At 39.3% G+C, this 21,502-nt stretch overlaps 1 protein-coding gene across 1 annotated transcript; it reads right to left on the minus strand.

Moving 5' to 3' along the window:
• Positions 1-400: 400 nt before the first annotated feature.
• ccdc73 (coiled-coil domain containing 73) lies at positions 401-20,244 on the minus strand. Its single transcript, XM_088079457.1, has 20 exons — positions 20,200-20,244; positions 19,743-19,883; positions 15,751-15,822; positions 15,072-15,143; positions 14,945-14,980; positions 14,681-14,755; positions 12,370-12,408; positions 10,816-10,951; positions 9,621-9,700; positions 9,325-9,447; positions 9,152-9,211; positions 8,870-8,974; positions 7,675-7,785; positions 7,366-7,506; positions 6,674-6,893; positions 4,929-6,445; positions 4,131-4,230; positions 3,833-3,960; positions 1,959-2,044; positions 401-1,065 (listed from the first exon to the last, which is right to left on the minus strand). Exons 1-20 carry the CDS (start codon positions 20,242-20,244, stop codon positions 888-890), a joined length of 3,465 nt encoding a protein of 1,154 aa, XP_087935583.1. The 3' UTR covers positions 401-887.
• Between the last annotated feature and the right edge of the window lie 1,258 nt (positions 20,245-21,502).

Genomic DNA, 21,502 nt, shown 5'->3' on the forward strand with positions numbered 1-21,502 from the left:
TTTAACAGCAGTGCTTGGCCTTCGCTGTTTATTTATCTGGCAGCTTGTTGTGAAATGCATGACATACAGCGAACACATGTTGTTTCAATAAATTTTTCTATAAAAGGACGGCCAGTTGTTTGTAGGGTTTGTTGTGCCAAGTCAGTGGAGAAGAAGAAGAAAGGCTGGCTGTACTGTCCTCCTTAAGGGTAAGCACTATGTAGATTATTTGTAAACAGCTGATCAACCCGACAACAAGCTATTAAATAACAAGTAAATCCAAATGTAAGCTAACTTTTTTATTCTTGTTTATATGGCAATGCTGTTTATACACATACAACATGTATGTTAAAATAAGATATTTAAAATATATGCAGCAACATAAATATCTAAACATCCAGTGGAAAAATCAATCCCCTTTTCTCCTGTTCACCTTCAATCCTGCTCAGAATGCCAATGCAACCACAACAAATGAACAAAGCCAAAATTATCATTATGGCCGAAAACTGTATACACAAAACTAAATTCATGAAAACACCACCCATCTTTTAAAGCTTTCTATTATGAATATTTGGTTTACTGCAAATCCCAAAAATATGTGAACCCTAAACATGCAAATGAACTGCTCAATTGTGTAGAAATGTACAATTTACCTTGATATGGTTGACCTGCTGTATAGTTGTAAATGTGAATTTTTCCAAAAAAGTTAGGAAACTATGAACAGAGCAGTTTTCCATTCAAACGATATGTTTTTGAAGTTATGCGAACAGTTAGCGATTACAGTCAAATAGCAAACACTCTTGCACATTTTTTTTTATCACTTTACCAACTAAGCGCTACAGAAAAAGACTTTTGTAATGTTAGTAGAAACAGAAGCATCCCTCAACAGAAAAGTATGTTTAGGTGGTTTAGTTGTCAGTTCTTCGTCTTTTGGCCAGACGGAGCCTTTCTGTGTTAAGGAATTGTTCAATTTTGGAGATCTGGACTCTGAATGATGACTGTTGGTCTTCCCTATCCTGGGAGCAAGAGAGTTCCCAGTCTAACTCTGAACTAGAGCCTGCAGCTGAGGTTGGAGCTCTGCTGCACCTGGTATCAAGAGACGCTCACATTAGCTAGCTTTTCAGCTTTTTCAGCAATCATACTAAGACCCCCCATGATCGAGCTCTTGGAGATGCACGCTTGACACGAAGCATTATGAAAGCACCTTTATCATGCTAAAAGAATGAGCATTAAGACTGAGCATTAAGTCTGTGTTTGTCCTTGCTGTCAATGCTCTGTTTTTCACTCCCACTGCTGCTGCAGAGTGAGCGCTCTTGACTTTCACGCTACTCTTTGTTACAAGCAGCTGCGTGCATGATGCAGCGGCACAGAGGAGGAAGAAACTCTGCACATTGGGCTCTGAGATAACATTGTCTTCTCTCTTCTGCTTAGGTGTGGTTAAAAGCTCACAGCAACTTATTACGATACAGCCTCTGGCTTTTGCTTGAAAGGTAGTGTCAGCAAAAAAAGTTTTTACATGTTTACATGAATGCTGCTGTCAAATTGAACTTCCCGCTTGACCCATTCAAATTTTGTATATTTATATGGAAATAAAACAAATCTTCGAATACTTATATAGGGCGGCAAAACCTGATTTGACTGACATAATTCTGAGTCAGGTACAGCCCTGATCCCAAGTTAATTTCGTGTTTACTTTAATCACTTTAGTGTATAATTAATAATTGTCAAAGGCGCTATGTAGCTGGTCAAGGTCATTATTTATAAAACACAGCTAGATAGATCTGTATTTACAGCAGCAAAAATAGACCACATCACAAGGGGGATTTTGGATGACGTATAACATTTGTTGTTGTTGAAACATTGTTTTAAGAAACTGCTTCCTGACAATGTGTGAAGTTTCAAAAATTAAAAATATAAGCTTATTATTTATTCTGGTTCAAATGATGGGGTTTATCTTTATGTGGGCTTAATGGACTTACCCTGGGGTGGTTTGCCACGACATTCTGCTTGCTGTGATAGATGTGGAGACTGGAAACGAAGTGATGGACGGAGAAGCTCTGGTCTCCTAAGTAAAAATGACAACAAAAAAAATACAATTAGTAAAGCTCAAACATCTACTGCAGATTCATTCTTGCTCAGAGTGCTTCAAGGGGAAGCAAAAAAAAGTTTGAGTAAAGGGAACATTAACTGATAAACAAATGTGGGGCAGACAATAACCAGTGAATTGATATGAAACAGTATCCAGGCCAGAGAAAGTAGCCAGGCCCAGACTGAACTCTGTGTGACGTTCCCAGTGTTCAGAGTCTGCAGAAAATAAAGGCTTTGGCCCGCACTACAATTTGTTAAACTATTAGACAAGGATTTTTTTTCTCATACTATACGCATGTTGCACTCTATCTCCCTCAATTGCCAGCACCTGGATCCTATAAAACACAGAGTGACAGTTTGTGGTGATGGTGACAAAGTAGAGAATGAGAGTGTGTAAGAGTGAAAAAGTGTACGAGCGAACAAGAGGACGTAGAAAGCCAGTGAGTGAGAGACGGATGATGAAGTGAGAGAGGAAGAGAGAGAGTGAGGAGATGGATAAAGACTGAGTAAGTGAGAGAGGAGAGGTACCCAGGCATCATTAAGTAGATTTTCTTCCACAGGTCGTTCATTCTCTGTCTGTCTGGCTGTCTACAGGACGTCGAGGACGACGATGAGTTCAGCATACATCAGCTATGTCCTTTCACTCAGCACCTGACTTAACATCAGTCAAAGCTCGATTCCTCTAAAATCGCTCTCAGATATTCTGCACATTCTGTTTAATGTGTTGGCCTCAACTAATATTTGCTTGCTCTCACACTCTGAGTTTTTTGGACCACAAAAATGTTAAAAAAGCATTTTAATGTCTCGTTCTCATGAGGACATGTCATGTTAATGCAACAGACGTATTCATTAGGCTCTAGCATAAATTTCCCCCATGGTGCACTCAGGCACATTTTATAAAATGATGAAGCTTAGAATCTGTGGAACAGAAATGACCTCAAACCAATTCATTTGATGGAGAAAATATTTTATAAGGGTCACTGTAACTTCCTCTGAGGCTGCTCATATGTTTCTATGTGAACATTACACTCTGGCCATTTCCTGCTGCTCAACATCAAGTAATGCAGAACAATGTTGTGGCTTTTTGTGATGAAATATATACTTGGACATGGGCTTCAACAATTGAAATTAAATTTTTCTCCACAGCTGTAAGTTGAGATCATACAGTGAGGAAGCTTTAATGCAGCACATGAAATACAGGGGCATGTAAATTATCAGCGGCTACAGTTACATGCACAACAATATTTCACTATTATTCCAAATATGACAATATTCTGAATTTGATGTGAGTTGTGTGAACAGCATATTCTGTTTAAATATAAATTGTATTTAAATCTAGCATTTTATGATTGAGACATGTGGGATATGCCTATATCCTACTTTGATGCAAAGACGCAAAATGACAAGAGGCTCTTGTTCTACTTTTCCATATATTGACGTAATAAATGACATGTCAGGGCACGATAGTCGGAGTATGCACAGCTGCATGTTAACGAGAGTGTTTTGGAATATTTATTTTTATCAGCTATGTAAACAGCATAGTAGGAATGTTTTCTTTTTCGGAATAAGGGCAAAACCCAGACTATTTTGTGCACATAAACGTACCCAGTGTTGTTTTACCTCCATTACCTGTAATACTGGGATCTGTTCTACGCTAAAGTCTGCTCCACGCAGACTTATAGTGTCCTGATACTCACTAAGTATCATTTTTCAAGTCTGTTGCAAAACAGAAACTTCTTACTTCGTAAAAGGTTCTGTAACTAACCGTGTCTGCTGTTGCCATTTCTCCCAGAGCCATCCACTCTCTCTGCTGGTGTCTCCTTGAGGAAGCTGCGTTCCCAGAGACACTGGAGGCATTCAGCAGATCCGAGGCCCTGGTAATCACCAAGGGGACTAGGAAGAATGAGGTGAGATGGCAAGAATAGCAAGAGGGTAAGAATGAGTGAGTATTAGAAATAGTATGAAATACAGATGTACACACTGAGGAAGAGCGGAGCAATACTGTGTTCCACAACAGTATAATGGCTTTTTAATGGAATGATTCCTACATATATAACCATCACCTTTGTGTTGCTTGCTTGTGAAGAACGTGGGTATTGTGCTGGGAGGATGTCTGAGGGGTCCAACGGCACCACTCAAGTTTTTCTCAGGCAAAGGGGATCTCTGAAAAAACACTCATGTTTTATAGAGACCACAACAACCACAAAAAAAACTAACATGTTTACCATGATGCCTATAGGCAACGTTTTAGAATCACTATATTTTATTATGTTTTTAAAATAATCCCCAGTTCAAGTTGTCAAACAGCAACATATTGTCATGCCACTCGGTGTGTGAAACTGACACCAAAGGCACCCTTAAGCACCAGGCTTTAAACTAACTTCAATGTGAACCCATCCACAGCAATACTTGACGCTGAGAGCAACTGACGTAGTATTAAAAGCGAGGAAGTCCGCATAGGGCTGGAGGGAGAGGAGAATTACATCAAAGACATATTTATTTAAACCCAAAACATGATCTCTTTTCTAAATCTTAGAGAGATTTTCTTCCCCTTATCTAACTGCGACCTTTGCACAGCATTAACTATGTCTAACAATGTTTCATTTATGCGTCACACAGATACACTAAAACAGTACCCTGTACTTCACTATCAGACGCCGAGGGGTGTAACAAAGCGTCATTTCACGACCTAGGATGTAAACCAGTGTGTATACTTTGTAATAAAGTTCTGAGCAGCTGCATCCTTAAATGTCTGCAAAGACTTTAGTGAGTAAAATGTTACCAAGGGCAAAATAAATGTGCCTTTAAAGCTATTTTGAAGAACCCTGAATAGTAATAATAGCATTTATTAAATGTAATACCTGAACAAACTGATTAAGGATGGAGACATCTGACTTAGTTCTGGAGCTTTCCACTTCTCTCTGAGCACTGCCCCAGTCAAATGATGACCTGTGAGTCTTAACGCTGGGCAGAGGTAACTCATCAGTACCATCAAGTAGCATTTCTCCTGCTGGAGACTGCTCAGAGCAAGTCCCTTGTGGAGCATCACTCTTGGGACTTGGATGGACAGGCGGCTTCAAATCAGTCGTCTTAGGATATCTTGCGTCTTCTGTTGTCTCATTTTTCATGTGCTCTTGACAGCTGCCAATCTCAGCCCAAGATTCAGGCTCCACAGTATCCATCAGGATATCAGCACAGACATCCTTTAAAATGGGTTTTTCCAGAGATTCCTGGACAGTCTCACAGGCATCGTTTTCTTGCATTTGGCTTTCTTTTGACTGGTTTTCTCTCTTCTCATATGCACTAGAGTCACTATCATCATCATCATTGGTTACCAGACACTTCAGCTGTCCACTCTGCTCCTGACTTTGAGGTAATGTTTGAGGTGCAACCATCACTGACACACATTCCTCATTTACATGAGTATCACACATCTCATCTTTTTGCTTCATGTTGCTGGTAAGTTCAGAAGGATTTATAGGTTGTGTTAGTGTTGTCTCTATTTCCTGGACAGTATCATCGGACTGAGCAGCTAATGGTGCCGTGTTTGTGTGTGAGCTACAAACAACTGACTGATTCAGAGTCCCAGAAAGTTCAGAAGATATACTGGCTGCTGATTTGTTTAATGGTTTCTTCTCTGAGATTTTCTCAAAATCTTGGTGACTTGGACGTGGCAGCTGAGTAACTGACTCAGCAAAGGTTTGGACGTCATCCTGACTGAGGTGCTGCACTTCTTTAATGAAAGAGTTCAGCCCATGATCGACACTTTCATCACAACAGGAGGTATGTACGTCTCCACTAGTCTGATATGCGTTGCTCATGAGGCTGGAGTCAGCATCCTCCTCTGTGACTTCCTGAAAGAGACTTTGCGAAGGCTCTCGGGCAGCCAGCGGTTGCTCAGTGTCCATGAAGTCAATGGCCTGCTGTGTGTCGCTCTCCTCTGTCTGATACGTTGTCTGGTCCGGTATCTGGGTTTCTGCTGTGTGTAGCTCTGTCTTTCCTCTCCCCTCCATTCCATGTGTCCCCTCTCTGTCTGCTCTATCTTTTGTTTCTGTTTCAGGCTGTTTGGGGTCCGCTGCATCTTCTGTTGACCCCTGGCTATCATCTCGTCTGTCACTATCGGTTGTTTGGGCTATGACCATTCCTCTCTTTTTCCTAGCACCTCCTTCTTCTGTCACATCTTCTTCTTGTACTTCTTCTGTCTTCCACTGCTGCTCCTCATTTATTTCCCCTTCTTCTCTGTTGTTATCAACTTGTTTCACATAATCTGTCCATCCTTGTTCTTTCTCGCTCATTCCTCCATTATCTTCATCACACTTTTCTTTGCTCAGTACAGATCCATCAATAGACCTGTGGCTGGGGCTTAGTACAGTTGACTCTGTTGGAAAAATAACATTTTTCGATAGCTGGTCAAATTGTACAGGTCATAAAAATGCCATAGCTTTGTAAAAAAAAGTTATAAAATAGAATAATTTGACTGTCTTGTAGTCTGTCAATATCCTAAGTGTTACAAATAAAAGGCTTAATTGTTGAATTATGAATTGAATTATCAGAGTAGAACAAGTAATATGCCTATCTACTGTTTGTGTATATTCAGCTGGCTGACCTCCAGTTGCTCCAGTGTCAACTGGCTTAGTCACAGCTCCTGTGTCCTCCAGACAGTCTGGGTTTCTGCTCTGAGTGGAGGCCAAGTTCTGCAGACTGCCAAAGCTAGGCAGCTCAGAGCTGGAGATAGCTTCATTAAGAGTTTCCTCTCTTCCAACTTCCTCCAGTAAAGAGGGGGAGACCTGAGTAGAAACACTGACACTCTGACTGCTGTCTCTCATCTGTGAGGAAGAAAATACAAATTTTTCACATTTAAGATGCATAATTGTGTTTATATCACATTTTACCACTACACCACCAGTTGCGGCGTTGTGGTCAGAGAGTTTTTTCTGTCATTTCAGCTTTTTACTCCGTTACCACTGTCGTTATTTTGGTTGAGTGTTTCTGTTATTAATCACACGTTTCAGGTGTCACATCATTCAGCTACACTTTTGCTACAGTGTGTGACACCACAAACAAGAGCACAGATGACATACAGTGCTGTCACCAACTGCGGAAGAAATAATAAGAAATGTTGATCAGTGTTTCCCAAAGCCCAAGATGATGCCCTCAAATGTCTTATTTTGTCCACATAAACATTGAGCTGACTGTCATAGATGGGGGGGGCGCCCACTCTATCCACTGAGCCGCCAGGTGCCCCAATGGTAACATAAAGTTGTGTGTGTCTTGGCCATTTTGTGTTTGTGTTTGTACCTCCAAATCGTGTATGTGCTGAGCCTGCACTTGGGCCTGTGAGGACAGTTCGGTGTGTTCCTGATGAAGCTTGTCGAAAGCCTCTTTCACTGCATGAAGGTCTTGTTTTTCACTCTTGATGCGATCCAGAAACATTGCCTTCTGTTTTACAACAAACATCCAGCAACAAAATAAAAAAAAAAAAAATACATGATAGTTTTTTCAGATATTTCTGTATGACAAATAACATTTTTCCTTTTTTGACATTACTAAACTGGTGGATGTTTTTTTTTATATATATAATAGTAATAATAATACATTCTCTTCTACCTCTTTGTCCCAGCTGATCTTGGATGCAGTGAAGCTCTCCATCAGGCCAGCCACCTTGTCTTCCATTGCTTTGCTTTTCTCTCGCATCACCCTGTGTTCCTGCTTAAGGGCCTGCAGTAAAATTAATCACCCATGGGATTTTTAATGCAATACTAAATTTTTATGTGTTTATTTAACGTGAACAGAGGCTCTTAAACAGGGCAGAGAGAGAGACAGAGGACTTCTTGCTAATACAAATCAGCTGGCTTGTGTCATTTTAATAATGATTTTAATAAATTAATGAATAGGTGAATTAAAAATGAGAAGGGGGTACAGACAAAAGAAAAGAGAATAATAAACAGTAAAGCCATAAATGGAGTATTAACACACTAACTATCACTCAGTTGCGGAGGGGCCCATATTCACTAATGTATATGTTGTGATGTGCAATTCACATTCATCACATTTATGAGAAGAAACGATGGCTGTTATTTATTTCTGTCCTCATGTAAATTCACTCCATAATCATTTAAATAGACCCTGAAAAATTCCCCATCTGTGTGGGAACAATAGTTGGTGCAGAGTATTACCTGGAGAAATACACCACATTATCTATCATTCAGATCAATTTTAACATGATACAATGACACCTAAAATTGATCGATTTGTGCATGTTAAGTAAAAAAAAGCAAGGGGAAGTCCAGAAGAACAACAAAAGTGACACTACTGAGTTTTGTATTTTCTTCCAAGAAATTACTGGTTCTTTCACCAAAAAAATCACTCACCACATATCATTATATAATTCCTGTTTTATCTGCATTTTTCCTAAAAATACTTATTTGCCTTTGAACTTACTAGGACTCTTCATACCATTTCCAGTTTAAGTCTAGATGATTACTCAATGTGATGTTTGTCAATTTTACTTAAAGATGGAGAATGTGTCTCCAGATGACCACGGAGGAATTTTATTTTGCAATTTGCGAAATAAAATTGTCTATAATCTAGAATCTTTTGAGCTCAAAATTCAAATCAAATTTTATCTTGACTCGTATCTAAACAATATGATGAGGGACAAGAAAACATGGCATACATCTAGGTTCTGTCGACAAGAAAAAAGTGTAAAGCAAAATGGCATGTAGTGGTATAAGAATAAATCTGCACTGATGTGTATGCATATAATATGCCCATAAACCAGTAAAGGATGAAAGTCTCTGACCTGGTACTGCTCTCTGTGTGTCTGCAGCTCCAGCTCTACTCCGCTCACTGTCTGTGTCTGACTCAACAGCAGCTGCTGGGTTTGCTGCAGAGACCTCATCACTTCCTGTACAAACACACATGCACACAATACAGGCATTCAAACAACATCTCACTTAGGATGTCTTCAAGTGGGAAAAAGACACTTTTTGTAGTATTATTTTAAACAGCAAAGCATCTTCCAATGCAACCACGCAAAGAAGGAGCATCAAGCTGAAGGTAGTGTTCACAGGTAGTTTCCTACCTGCTTTTCTGCTCTTACAGCTTCATTCTCCTCCCTGAGTTTCTTGTTCATTTCAGTTTCCTATACATGCAAGAGAAATACAGAACAGAAAACTGAACCATGAAATAGAGATTACTATAAACTAATATTGGGGCTGTTATCTTCCTGTTATTATTCGATTTACTGTCATTTACCATGTTCAGTTTCTGGTGCAGCTGCTGTAAACGCTGCTCTCTGCCTGTAGGACTATGGGCCTTGTTGTCTAAAACTGATGACAACTTGGCCTTGATCAGCTTGTTACTGACCACCTCCAACTCCTGAGAAAGCACCACACATCAAGCATATCAAAAGCACAGAATTACCAAGTTGATTAATTTTTGTTAAATACTTAACTTGAGATTAAAAAACGTAGTTGGGTGCAAATAAAATGTGATGACATTTTGCCTTAGGTAATTCCAAGTATTGACACACAGTACACCCTTCCACATACCTTCTTTAGAGAAACAATGGTTGCTTCTTGTTTTTCGTTTGCGATAGTCAGTTTCTTATTTATTTTCATGGCCTCATCAACTGCAAGAAATACACACAGTAAGTCATACTATGACTACAATGGCCTTGAATTACTGTTAGTGTCTCTCACATGATGGTAGACAGGAAGGGATCCAATCCATCTCACAAAATCAAAATAAGCAACCATAACTGACTACCACTGCTGTTCTGCGTCCCTACAGTAAATAACCAGTGTAACACTTCTTTTTTTACTTTAGCATCAGCCGTGGCAGAATGAGTTAACTGTATAACTGTATCATACACAACACATTTTCCACACTTCCACCTGAACTCTGCAGGCAACATTTACTGTAGATGATGATCTATGACATAACTTTAACAACACTGCAGCACCTGCTGCAACAACAGGTAGAGAAGGCTGCATTGGAGACATGGTCAATAATAGTGGAAGGCTGGAGAGCAGCTAAATGTCTAATTAAACAGCAGGTTGCATATATTGTCAACAGCATGATTCAGTACAGTCATGTCAACAGAGCATGCTGCTGGTGTTTATGCTGTGAGAGTGTATTATTGGCACACACTGAATACAAGTGAGCGTTGTTGAACACTAGCCCTTGCTGCTTAGCTGGAAGCTCTCCTCATAGTCCCAGTTTACTCTTTATTAAAACATTGCGGAGGAGCATTTGAAGGAACATGAAAGTAACCTTTACTCATAACACAGACCTTGACCCCAAAATAATATCTGTTGGACTAGATATTTGTAGAAATGAATGTGCCTCTGAAAGTTCTGCAGAAACTGAGTTACACTTCTGTATCAAGTCAGCATGAGCCAACATCTGTGTGAATTTTTTCCAACAACTTGTTACATTCATACTGTAAAGAATTCAAGCTATTCCAGGGGCAAAACAGAGCCTTTCCTGGTTAGATGTAACATAGTGAACACTGTGTGCCTTTTTTAGGCACACTACCTCAGTTACATTCAATAGCACATGCCGATGTACTGTAAAGTATCCTGTAGAGGGTTGTTGTTTTTGCAGTTCTTTCCGACTTCAGACAATAAATGTTTTTTCAGCATAATATTTGTAAACTGACTGCGCAGCCATCACCACATAGAGAGCCTCTATATAGCTTCCTTTCTGTATATGTATCCATCCAGCCATACACTCATTAATTACCATTTTGCTCGAGTTTCTCGTGGGCCTGCTTGAACACGGCACACTGTCTGGATAGAGCACTGAAACGTTTCTCAGCCTCCGCCAACTGATTCAAGTGACTGTCCTTTGACCGGCTCTGCAAGGCTAACTTCAGTTCCTGTGGATGGATTAAGTTAAAACAGAAGAAGAAATGAGTGCCCCACACAGGTGAAAAAAAAAACAAAGAAAAAAGTTGCTATAGTACCTAACATGGTTCACCTGACAGATCTGTAGAAATGCAGTGCAAAATATAACAGCAAAAAGTTCTTAGCAAAGAAATGTTACAAGAAATTACTAATCAATGAATACATAGAGGAGTGAGGATGAAATGTGGAAAATGTTTCTTTTCTTGCAGCAATAATTCAACATATGGTGAAATATACTTAGCAATATTCTTGCTGAGAGTTTGATGACAAGATCAATAACACTCTCAATACGCTGCCTTTTGTACAAGATTCCGAAGCTTGCTTACTATGTTGGTGTGTTTTTTTCCTACACATTACGCTGTGCCTTTTTTCCTAAACCTAACCATCCGTGACTTTGTTGCCTAATCCTAACCATCACGAGGGACCGCGTTGATTGCCAGGTGCTGTTGCATAAATGTAAGAACCATGCTGCTTCATCCCACAACAAGCATCAAGCATTTGTTGAACATAATGGACACGGCATCCTGGAGCGTAAACAGCTGATGTAGACGGACTCCTAAACGTCATAAGTAGATGCAGAAGGTCACTGACAGAGCGGCACTATCTGACGAGTCGGGATGAGAACGTGTTGGTGTACCGGGTTTTCGAGGTTCTGGTAGGCTGACTTGTTTAAACTTTAGACAGTCAGGCTTGCTGTTCTGTTCTTTAAGTCTTTCTGTTGAGCTAAGCTGTTTGGCTGCTGACCCCAGGTCTGCACTCGGCGCATATAAGACATAAGAGAAGTACTGAGGATGCTCCATGCCGGCTGCTCAGTTTAAAAGCAGGCACAAAACAGGAGGAGGCAAAATGCTGCAGCACATGTTGTCAGATATAGTATACTACAGAAGAAACAGCTGTCAAGTGATTGAAATGATCACAGTTTAACACAGCTAGTGTCTGTCTTTTTCTGTGGGATGAAGGAATCAACTCAGGGCATGCCTCAGAGCACTTTATCGCTCTTCAAACTGCCATTATAGTTTGATTGTCTGTATCAAGCTGAGCAGATTCTTTTCTTCACTTTCATTTTCCCACTCACTCCCTTTACTCTCATTCCCACTCCCTCTCTCCAACACACCAGCTCGCTTTGACTCCCTCTCACTCTGCTGAGCCACTGTTATGTGAAGAAGGTTAAACCGAGCGAGGCCCAGTTATAAAATATTTTAATAGAGATATTTTCTCTGCTGTGCTGGCAGTTCAAAGTGTCACATACTCCCTATCCGTTACTCCTGATGAGCTCTTCCCTCCAAACCCATCCCTCCTTAGCACCAATTCCTCATCCTCCTCTTTTAATTTTTCTTACTCCCACCCATCTTCTGTCAACAATTTGTATAAGTGGAAAATCCTTTCTTACCAGCTCATTTGATTTCTTCTCCAAGTTGTACTTCAGTAACTGCAAAACAGCCGTAAAAGAAAATCGACAAGATCAAGCATTTCCACTCTGATGAGCCAGGCATTATGGCTGTGACTGTATTTGACGTTTTCCAGCCTTTATTTTCAGGATACCCCCAAAGTTAAATGTAATCAGTTACAAATGATCTATATGATGATGTATACATTAGTACACAATGCCACAGATGCATACAACACACACAGCAGTGCTACGAAATGGACCTTGAGGTAATATTGATTTCTACAGTCAAGAACAAACTTTGAATCTTTTAAGCAAACACAGATGAGAGCAGCTCACCCAAATGTAAGATTGAACAAACAGTATTGTCAATATTGTATAAATATTCATAGATCAATTATTATTCATCTCCAAACGATTTATGTATTGAATGAAAATGTGCTCCCTCTGAATTGATGTAGGGCTGCAACTAATGATTATCTTTATAATTGGTTAATATGGGGATCTTTTTTTTAATTAATCAAGTAATCACTGGTCTATTGAACAGAATATCTATAGACTCCAAGCACCCCAGCAGCAGGGCTGGAAATTAGCACCAGACACAGTCTAAATACTGATATCCATGTGGCTGCTAGATGTGGTTGGTAGATTCTGGCATCCACCAGCCACACTGGCAGTTGGACAAAATAGTTCATTTCCAAACATGGCCAGTAGTAATCTTTAAATGTCATGTTTTTCACCAACCAACTCAAACATATTCAATTTACACTGATGCAGAAAGTCATCAAATCTTCACAGCTGAGAAGCTGGAGCCAGAAAAAAATGTTTGTATGTGAAATGACTGAAATGATCAACTGATTATTCATTTTTTCCAGATTCAACAGAAATATTTTTGGGGAAAAAAATGCACATCTGAATGTGTGACAGGTGTGCTGCTTATTGCTGAAATATTTATATGGACTTATGAATACTTAACACACACGCACACACAGTTGCTGCCTGGATGATTAAGGCATCTCGTGTGTTTATACGAGTTATGATACTGCCTGTATACTCGATGAAAGTCAGACTCTTAATTTCAGCAGTAAGCCAGACTGGGTTTCCAAGTAAAGTGGATTATTTACATAATCATATATATTCATATATACGGTACATATAACTATATATTTTCTCAAAGTTGGCTGTCAAGCGGTGAATCTTTTACATAATGGGCTGCCCTGAATGTTTTCAGATTTTGGGAATCATTTATCAAACGAGCAGCACTTTATTAACCAGCATCAGTGGGGTTCTCATTCTGCGGATTCTGAGGGGGGTCACTGATAACTTTTAAAGGATTGCAAGTTGATTTATGTGTTGGGGGGGAAATAATTGAGCTTTTTTTTTAATGTGTTAAAGGGGTTTGATTGAGAAGTGCTAACTACAACTGCCAGCCTGCTTTAAAAAACAACCAATTATTTGAAATCAGGCAAAAGTGAAGCAGCAATCAATGTAAATTTTTGAGAGTAAAACTGACAAAATGTTCAGGGCACTTCCAATTTTTTTGCCATACTTTAGCATTTTTAATAAATGCCGAAGTATGGCAAATCCAAAGTATCATTACAAGTATTTTACGTTGAGATCTAATTTGTGGGGTTTTCAATTGCTGTAGTTGTGGGCAGCTCAACCCTACCATTTCTATGATTTGGACTTAGAAATACTAAATTACAATGGATATTTATTAGCCAGGTTATTTCCTGCTATAATGAATTATTTACATTTGATGAAGGACTAATTAAACCATACTGTTCCAGTGGAGCTCAAATTTGTAATTTAGCACATGGTCATTAAATCACTTCAATCCCAACTGCCACTGACGTGAAAATGTGTTAAATTAAAGAAGTCCACCAGACCGTGTCACAAGAATGAACACAACTGGGCCTCACTACAGCCAAACGCCGCATTCAGTGTCTCCCAGATAGAATATCAAAAACAGTCTCTATTGTCTCTGTAACACGGATGGGTTGTAAAAGTGCAGCGGACCGTGGGGACGGCTGTATATCACCTCTGGGGTGTCAGCCATGAAGACAAACACTCTGGGATCCAGACGGAGGCTCTAACACCCTGCGCTCTTGACCCTGGATGGGCATGAGCTTTACTTTCTTTACCTATCACTTTTCCTTCTGATTTTAAAGAAAGAACAAGAGACAGCAACGGAGAAAGATATGAAGAAAGAAAGAAAGAAAGAAAGAAAGAAAGTTGACGGTATGAGTGGGAGTGCATATGAGAGATAGAGACAGAAACAGAAAGAGGAGACTGTGAGTGTAATACATCGTACCTGTAGTGACTTTAGTTCTTCTTTCAAGTTGTTAATCTCCTTGTCTTTTAACTCCGCGCTGACCTGGTATTTCCCCTGAAATGTTATATCATTATTGTGAGCTTCAAAAAAGCTATAAATACCAAAGCACAGCACCAAAGAATCCACTCTAAGGGCCAAGATTGTGTAACTGAGATGAGTGAATTTACTACTCCACTAAAAACATTAATTGAATAAAATGCTCTGAGTATCTCATCGACATTTTTGGGAATAAGCCATTCATACCTTCTCCTCCTCAGTATTTCTTATTTTGGCCTGAAGCTTGAGAGAAGAAAAATATGCTCAGAAAATTTCAGTTATTTGTTAAGTCTGGATTTACTTCTAAAAACTGCAACCAAACACAAAAATATACCTGCTTCTTCACACTGGCGAGCGACTCTCTGTGCTGGTTTGCCGCCGTTTCAATCTGATTTTGTAGGGATTCCTGTCAAAGTATGTATGAAGGATAAATTAATCAAAACCTTTGATGAGCAAATAAGTATAACATATCAAAATAGATTGGGGTGCAAGGTATTGGATTTTTTGCCAATACCCATTTTGCTGATATAGCAACTCGTTTGGCCGATAACCGATGGCAATATTGATATTTTCTTTTTTTCCCTCCTAATTTTTTAGTGATCGAGTCTCTTCTGTTGTTGAAATAACATCATACAGGGTTCCTACGGTCATCCTGGAAAAGTTATGAAATTAGAAAAATTGTTTTCCAGGCCTTATAGTCTACTTGCCAGCAAAATCAACCTGGAAAAGTTGAGTATGGGTCACTCTGTTAAAAAGGAAAAAAATCATCAAATTCATTTTGAATGAATGTAAGATTCATTCATTGTTCAAAATAAGAAAAATACTTCAAGTTAGGGTTGATGTTTTGTACATGTTCACTTGGTTTGTGATACCGGCAGAAATTAGCATGTTGGCCGATTCCGATCTTTTATTTTATAAAGGCATGCTGATACCAAATTTGTGCATCCCTAAAAATTACTTATTTGTTGAATATGAGTACCAATGACCTTTTGACATTAAAGACCCTGCCATACCTTCTCCCACTCCAGCTCCTGTTTCTCCAACACCAGTTTGCTGATCTGATCCTCAAAGCGTGTCTCTGCATCCTGAACCAAAGAAAGGCATCATACATATCAGCGGGTAGCTAAGACCAATCACACATACTGTGTAAGGAGTAATTCACAGGCAGACACACAGACAACCTGGAGACACCTGATAAATTAAAAACACAGTAAATTTAGATGGGGCGATGGCAGGTGCGATGCAGTTTTAGCAGCCACAGAACAGACTGAAAAGTGTTATCTCTTCCATTTTTTGGACAGATAACTCTCTGGAGTTGAGCCAGAACTGCTGTAAGTTCCCCTGGTTCATTCCACCGTATCTTTTGTAGAAGCACACAAGAGAAAGAGGAACATTAGAGGGGAGGTGATATTTGTGGAAAGCCATCCCTATCCTCCCTCTTCCCTGGCAGAAGGCAGGTAAAAGTCAATTGCTCTCTATATCCATGGGACTTTTTTATGTGCATGTGGGAGCCGGTTAACTCACTGAGTTTATTTTATAAGTTCCAATTAAACTATGCTACCAGCGTGGCACTGCACTTTAAAAAAAAGGAGTGCACAGGAGATAAAGCTGTTATTTTTCCACTGAGGAATCATTATTGTGTGTGTGTGTGTGTGTGTGTGTGTGTGTGTGTGTGTGTGAGAGAGAGAGAGAGACAGAGAGAGAGAGAGAGCATGTGCATGTGTTTAAAAAGACACTAGAAAGGTTTATTAAGCCTGGTATTCCATGTAAATCAAGATAGGCAACTGCAGATCAACTTAGGGCTGAGGGCACTAAAACATTTTTATTTATATTTTGCCACACAATATTTCATAATATACGATTTTACTCATTATGTGAAAATTCATGACTGTTTACATTATATATTTGCCATGGCTTTTAATCTCTTTGCTGTTTTATTGCTGTTCTGATGAATGCTTTTTATTGGGCGTGAAATAAGAGGAAAAAAGTATCTGGGCACGAAAAAGTGATGGTTAATTTAATAGTCTAATTGAAAGAAGTTGGGCAGAGCTTATCCTGAAGTTTTCCATTACATGTGTTAAAGTGATAAGTCACAGTGAGCCTCATACAGAAACATTCTCCTAAATTTCTCTTTAATTTCCTTTCATTTTTTTTTAAATAAGAGACGTTTACTCTATATGCACAAAATCAACCATCAAAATATGCTTTGAACCTGAATGATGAAGTCACCTTAGCATAGGTTACGCCCCCTGAACACTGTTTAAGGCCCAAGAGTAAAAGAAATGCCATGAAAAAAAGGCTGTAAGAAATTCAGCATTAGTGAACTCAACATACTATTAAATACACTTAAAAGTAAACATGATTTTCCAGAGTGCCAGTACTGACATTGCAGGAAAATAAAATTAAAAAAAAAACAGCAAAAGCAAAACATTTGTAATGATGTAAAGGCTTTGTCAGCAGCAGGAGTGGAAGACGTTTACAGATCCTTTACTTAAGTAAAAATACTAATATCACACTGTGAAAAAATATGGTCCTAAGTCCTGCATTGAAATTGTTACTTCAGTTAAAGTTTATTAAATACAATCAGGGAAATGTGTTTAAGTTTTAAAAGTAAAAATCTGAATCTATACAATAAATCCAAGTAAATCAAAAGAAAAGAAGTGAGACTGCATATCAGGGTTTGTACAGACAAGTGCCTTTTCAAGCACTCATTTTTATTTGACCATCTGTTGCAATAAAATTGTTCATATTCGGAAATGGAACAAACACATGCTAAGAGAGCCTAAAATCAGTTTATTATTAATTAACTGCTGCTTACATACTGCCAAATTACAAATCAAAACTTGTGCTAACGGCTAACGCTGCTCCAGTGTGAGTATTTCGCAGGCTAGCGAAACATCCTGGTGTAGAGTATTTACAAGTGTTCACCCACCAGTTGGCGCAAATACTGCATTATCAAATAATTGCAACCACAGCTGTAAAACAATTATATAATACCTCATAAAATAATTTAAAAGTAAAAAATTTAAAAAATGTATCATTTTGTCCTCCTCCGTTATATCCAAGTACTTTTTCAAGGACCAAGTTCAAAAATGCCTGATTTTCAAGGTATTCCAGGACTTAAATTTGTGTTGAATTCAAGTACCTCAAGCATCTCATGCACCATTGATGGAATCTGTCATATTTATGAAGCTGTAATCATAAAATGTAATCATAAAATGTTCTTCATGAACTGCTTTTTGCATGACTCTAATCAATCAACTACTGATTTCAGCTGCACTTGTATATTTCCATGTGCTGTGTGTGTAAATCTTCACTTGTAGACTAACTAGCTAATTAAAATGATCAAATCATTGTAGAGGAGTAAAAAGTACAATATTTCAATCTGTGTAGTGACTGAAGTATAAAGTAGTGTTAAACTACCAGAACACCACATTCTCACCAACTAAAGCAGTGGGTTGTACTGTATTAAGAAAAGAAAGAAAGAAAACAAACCAACTGGAATTTGACCTGCTCTGGAATGTCCGGCACCATCATGACATCCTCTCGCTCCTTAACCTCTCCACCCCATGAACGCCACAACTACAAAGTGCTACTTTGATAACAGCAGTGCCTGAGGAGGATCAGACTCATCTAATGCTTCTCAGTTAACATGACAATAACAATAAAAACTCAATGGCAACAAATGACCAACATCCCATTTTTGCTCCCCTAACCTTTAAGCACATTTGCAGTGTGTTAGCAGATTGAAAGTACTTGCTGGAGGGTATACAGCATTATTATTTATATTTGTTGTTTTTTTACAAATAAATTTACTTTCTGCTTTTTGGTCAGGGGTCAAATGGCTTGTGTGATCCCCATCTCGACACAATGTGCATCAAGCTGGCTCTAATCCAAACAGCCAAAAAGGACAGCTGGCTTCCTCTAGGACACTATGAGACCGACTCCCTTTCTATGAAATGACGCTGCTCTTTAGCCAAACAGAGAGCCATTAGTGTCAAAGTACTTCTCAGTCAACAGTGATGTGACGCAAAGTTAGGGCCATGACACACGAAGCTGACGTCAGAGAACAAGCTGCGTCGCCCTCATGTCGTTGTACCAGCAGATAGCAGTCATCTGTGCAACATGTTCTCATCCCAACTCATCACATGGTGCCGCTTTGTCAGACCCTCTGCGCCTACTTATGACATTTTTAGGTATCCTTTTGTGTCAGCTGTTTACAGCCTGGCTGTTACTACGTCAACAAATGCACATGGAGGGATGATGCAGCACGTCCTTATGTTTACACAACAAGATCACATGGCAACCACTGCTGACTGTCATGATGGTTAGATTTAGGCAAAAGGAGCACATGGTAAGGTGTAAAAAATAAAAAAAAACAAAAACAAAAAAAAACACCTCACATCCTCAAGTGAACACCAGACTCCTGCATGAAAGTCAGCTGTTTGTGGGACCCGTTCACCTCCCTTCCCAACAACCCTATAATCACATATCACACATCACTTGTGCTCCTTAAATTGCCTCAATGCCGGCAGCGTTATCACCTGACGTCGCCCTTCCGCATTTTATACGCACGCAACCAATTCCATCCGGCCGCCTTCCCAGGTGACACCTCTGTGGATATGATGTGGTTGTGCCTGGTGCCGTGCAGCTATCCAGCTGCCAGCTTAAAATAACAACGCCATCAAGTCTGTCCAGCTGCAGCCTCAACTGACACCATTCGGCTGCATTCCAAATAGACACAGAAGGTTGCTTTTGGCTTATGACGCACAAGCATAACACCAATTAACAATGTTACAATGTGTAAGGCAGAAGGTGAGCAAACGTAATCAAAGTTCTGATCGGCCCATAGAAATGCAACAGAAAGGGAAATCCACACTATTAATTGGACAATCCAATAAGGCTGATACCTGCCTGAACTGGTGGGAAGGACGATCCTCTCCTTATTCACTAAGTAAGACCAAGTACATAAGTAAAAACACAAATGTTACAGTTGCTACTCTACCCTCCGGATATGCAGCTCCTCCACAGCCTCAAGTAGATGGGTTTTAAATTCCAACAACTGTAGTGAGATGGTGTCTCCACTTTCTGTTTGACAGCGAGCGCTGGACAGAGACAGCTCCTGCTCCAACACAGGTCCTCTTACCTGCATAAAAAAAATAAAACTTTCTATTATAACTAATCAAATAGTTAGCACCATTTAGCTAGTAGTTTGGCAATTCTGTGATACAAAATTAGGCTGAGGCTCTCGAACAGAGACAGTGCATGTTAGGAGTTGTGTATGTGTACACAGCAAGCTGTTCAAACAAATTGCCCCTGTGGGATTAATAAACTTGAATCCGAACACCCAGTAATTATCTATATCAAACGATTTTAGTTAAATTTATTCGTATAATAAATAAACAAAAAAGCAGATGAATGGTCTTTGCTTTGTCCTCTACTGTTAAGAAGTAGTAACTTACAGTGTTGTGGGTGGGGAGTGTCCCAGAGTCAGCACTGAGATCCATTGAGTTGTTTCAAGGCAGGCCAAGGACCCACTGGGTCTCTGCCGCCTGTTAATCAAGAAAAAAAAAACCATTTTGTTGAAAAAGGTTAATAGAATTGGCTGTTTAATAAGCAGTCACCCTCTGCTTTTCCACTCGTGTGTTCATAATTACTTCCTCATCTGCAATTTTTACTGCTAAATGATTTTATTAGAAATAATAGACTTGCACATTAAAGCCTCATAATGTTTCTCAATCACTACAATCTAACCTAATGGCTTTGAAATGACCATTAGGGTTTTTTCTTTCTTTGTTTTACACCACTTCCATTGCAGTGAGAAGATAACACCTTGATAAGCCATTGAGGTTCAAATGAACCAGCCCATTGACACTAATAGGGGTCAGAGCAATAACACTGAATGGACAAATTGTGCTGTCAATGCTTTTTAAATTATCTAGGTTATTTAATTTGACCCACGGATGGTCCTCTGCAACTGTCCCCTCAACGTAACCAAGAGACTGAGTGACACACACGCTGCATACACGCAAACACACACTTAAGGGGAAATATGAGTATTTAAGTGGGAGGTCTCCACTAGCCACTGATCTCTTAATAGAACAGACCTTTTTTCTCCCATTTAACCTGTGCTGGTATCAATCACATTGGAGAATTAAATGATCCCTGCTAGAATTGGCTACTATCATAAAATGACAGTGTGACCCCAGGCTGAGGAGGGAGGGGATGTGGAAACGTGTGTTAGTGTGTCAAAGTGATAGTGTGCGTGTCCGGTGTGCACACTGCGAATGTGTATGTGACCGGGAGTGAGGGAGTAAACCACAATGTCATTATTTGCTTCTTCTGTGATTCAGTTGAGCAGGTATTAACCACCATCTCTAAGCCATGAAAAGACAAATTAAAAGAAGTGCCATCCATTAAATAGGAACATTTCTATCAAGCAATATTATGTCTGTAATATCTTTTGGTGAGTTATGTTAGTTGCTGTTCTGTAATGCGTCGAGGAAAAGAAAGTTGAACCACAGTGTTGAGATTGTAATACAAGTATTCACATTGCCACTAACAGCAATGAAATGTGTGACTTACTGCAATATTAGTGTAAAAGTGTCACTACAATAGGCATTTTACTAAAGACATTTTATCATGTCACAAAAAAAAAAATTAAAAATGAATGATGTCTGAATATCATTTGGCTGCTTTAGTTTCAGTACCCTTGTATTGTGCTACTGGCTCACTGTCACATTGTAATTGCTTACTGGGACGGAT

The sequence above is a fragment of the Plectropomus leopardus genome, chromosome 7 (genome assembly GCF_026936395.1).
Source record: "Plectropomus leopardus strain MGB_pleo_1.0 chromosome 7, ASM2693639v1, whole genome shotgun sequence".
Lineage (NCBI taxonomy): Eukaryota > Metazoa > Chordata > Actinopteri > Perciformes > Serranidae > Plectropomus > Plectropomus leopardus.

What these genes read in the sequence shown, in the direction of transcription:
- ccdc73 (XM_088079457.1), bottom strand. Translation starts at nt 20,244, where the DNA reads ATGGATCTCAGTGCTGACTCTGGGACACTCCCCACCCACAACACT. An exon ending in AGGAGCTGCATATCCGGAGG is followed by an intron (nt 15,823 to 19,742) that starts GTAGAGTAGCAA and finishes TCTTTGGTTCAG; the next exon opens with GATGCAGAGACACGCTTTGA. An exon ending in AGGAGCTGGAGTGGGAGAAG is followed by an intron (nt 15,144 to 15,750) that starts GTATGGCAGGGT and finishes ATACTTTGACAG; the next exon opens with GAATCCCTACAAAATCAGAT.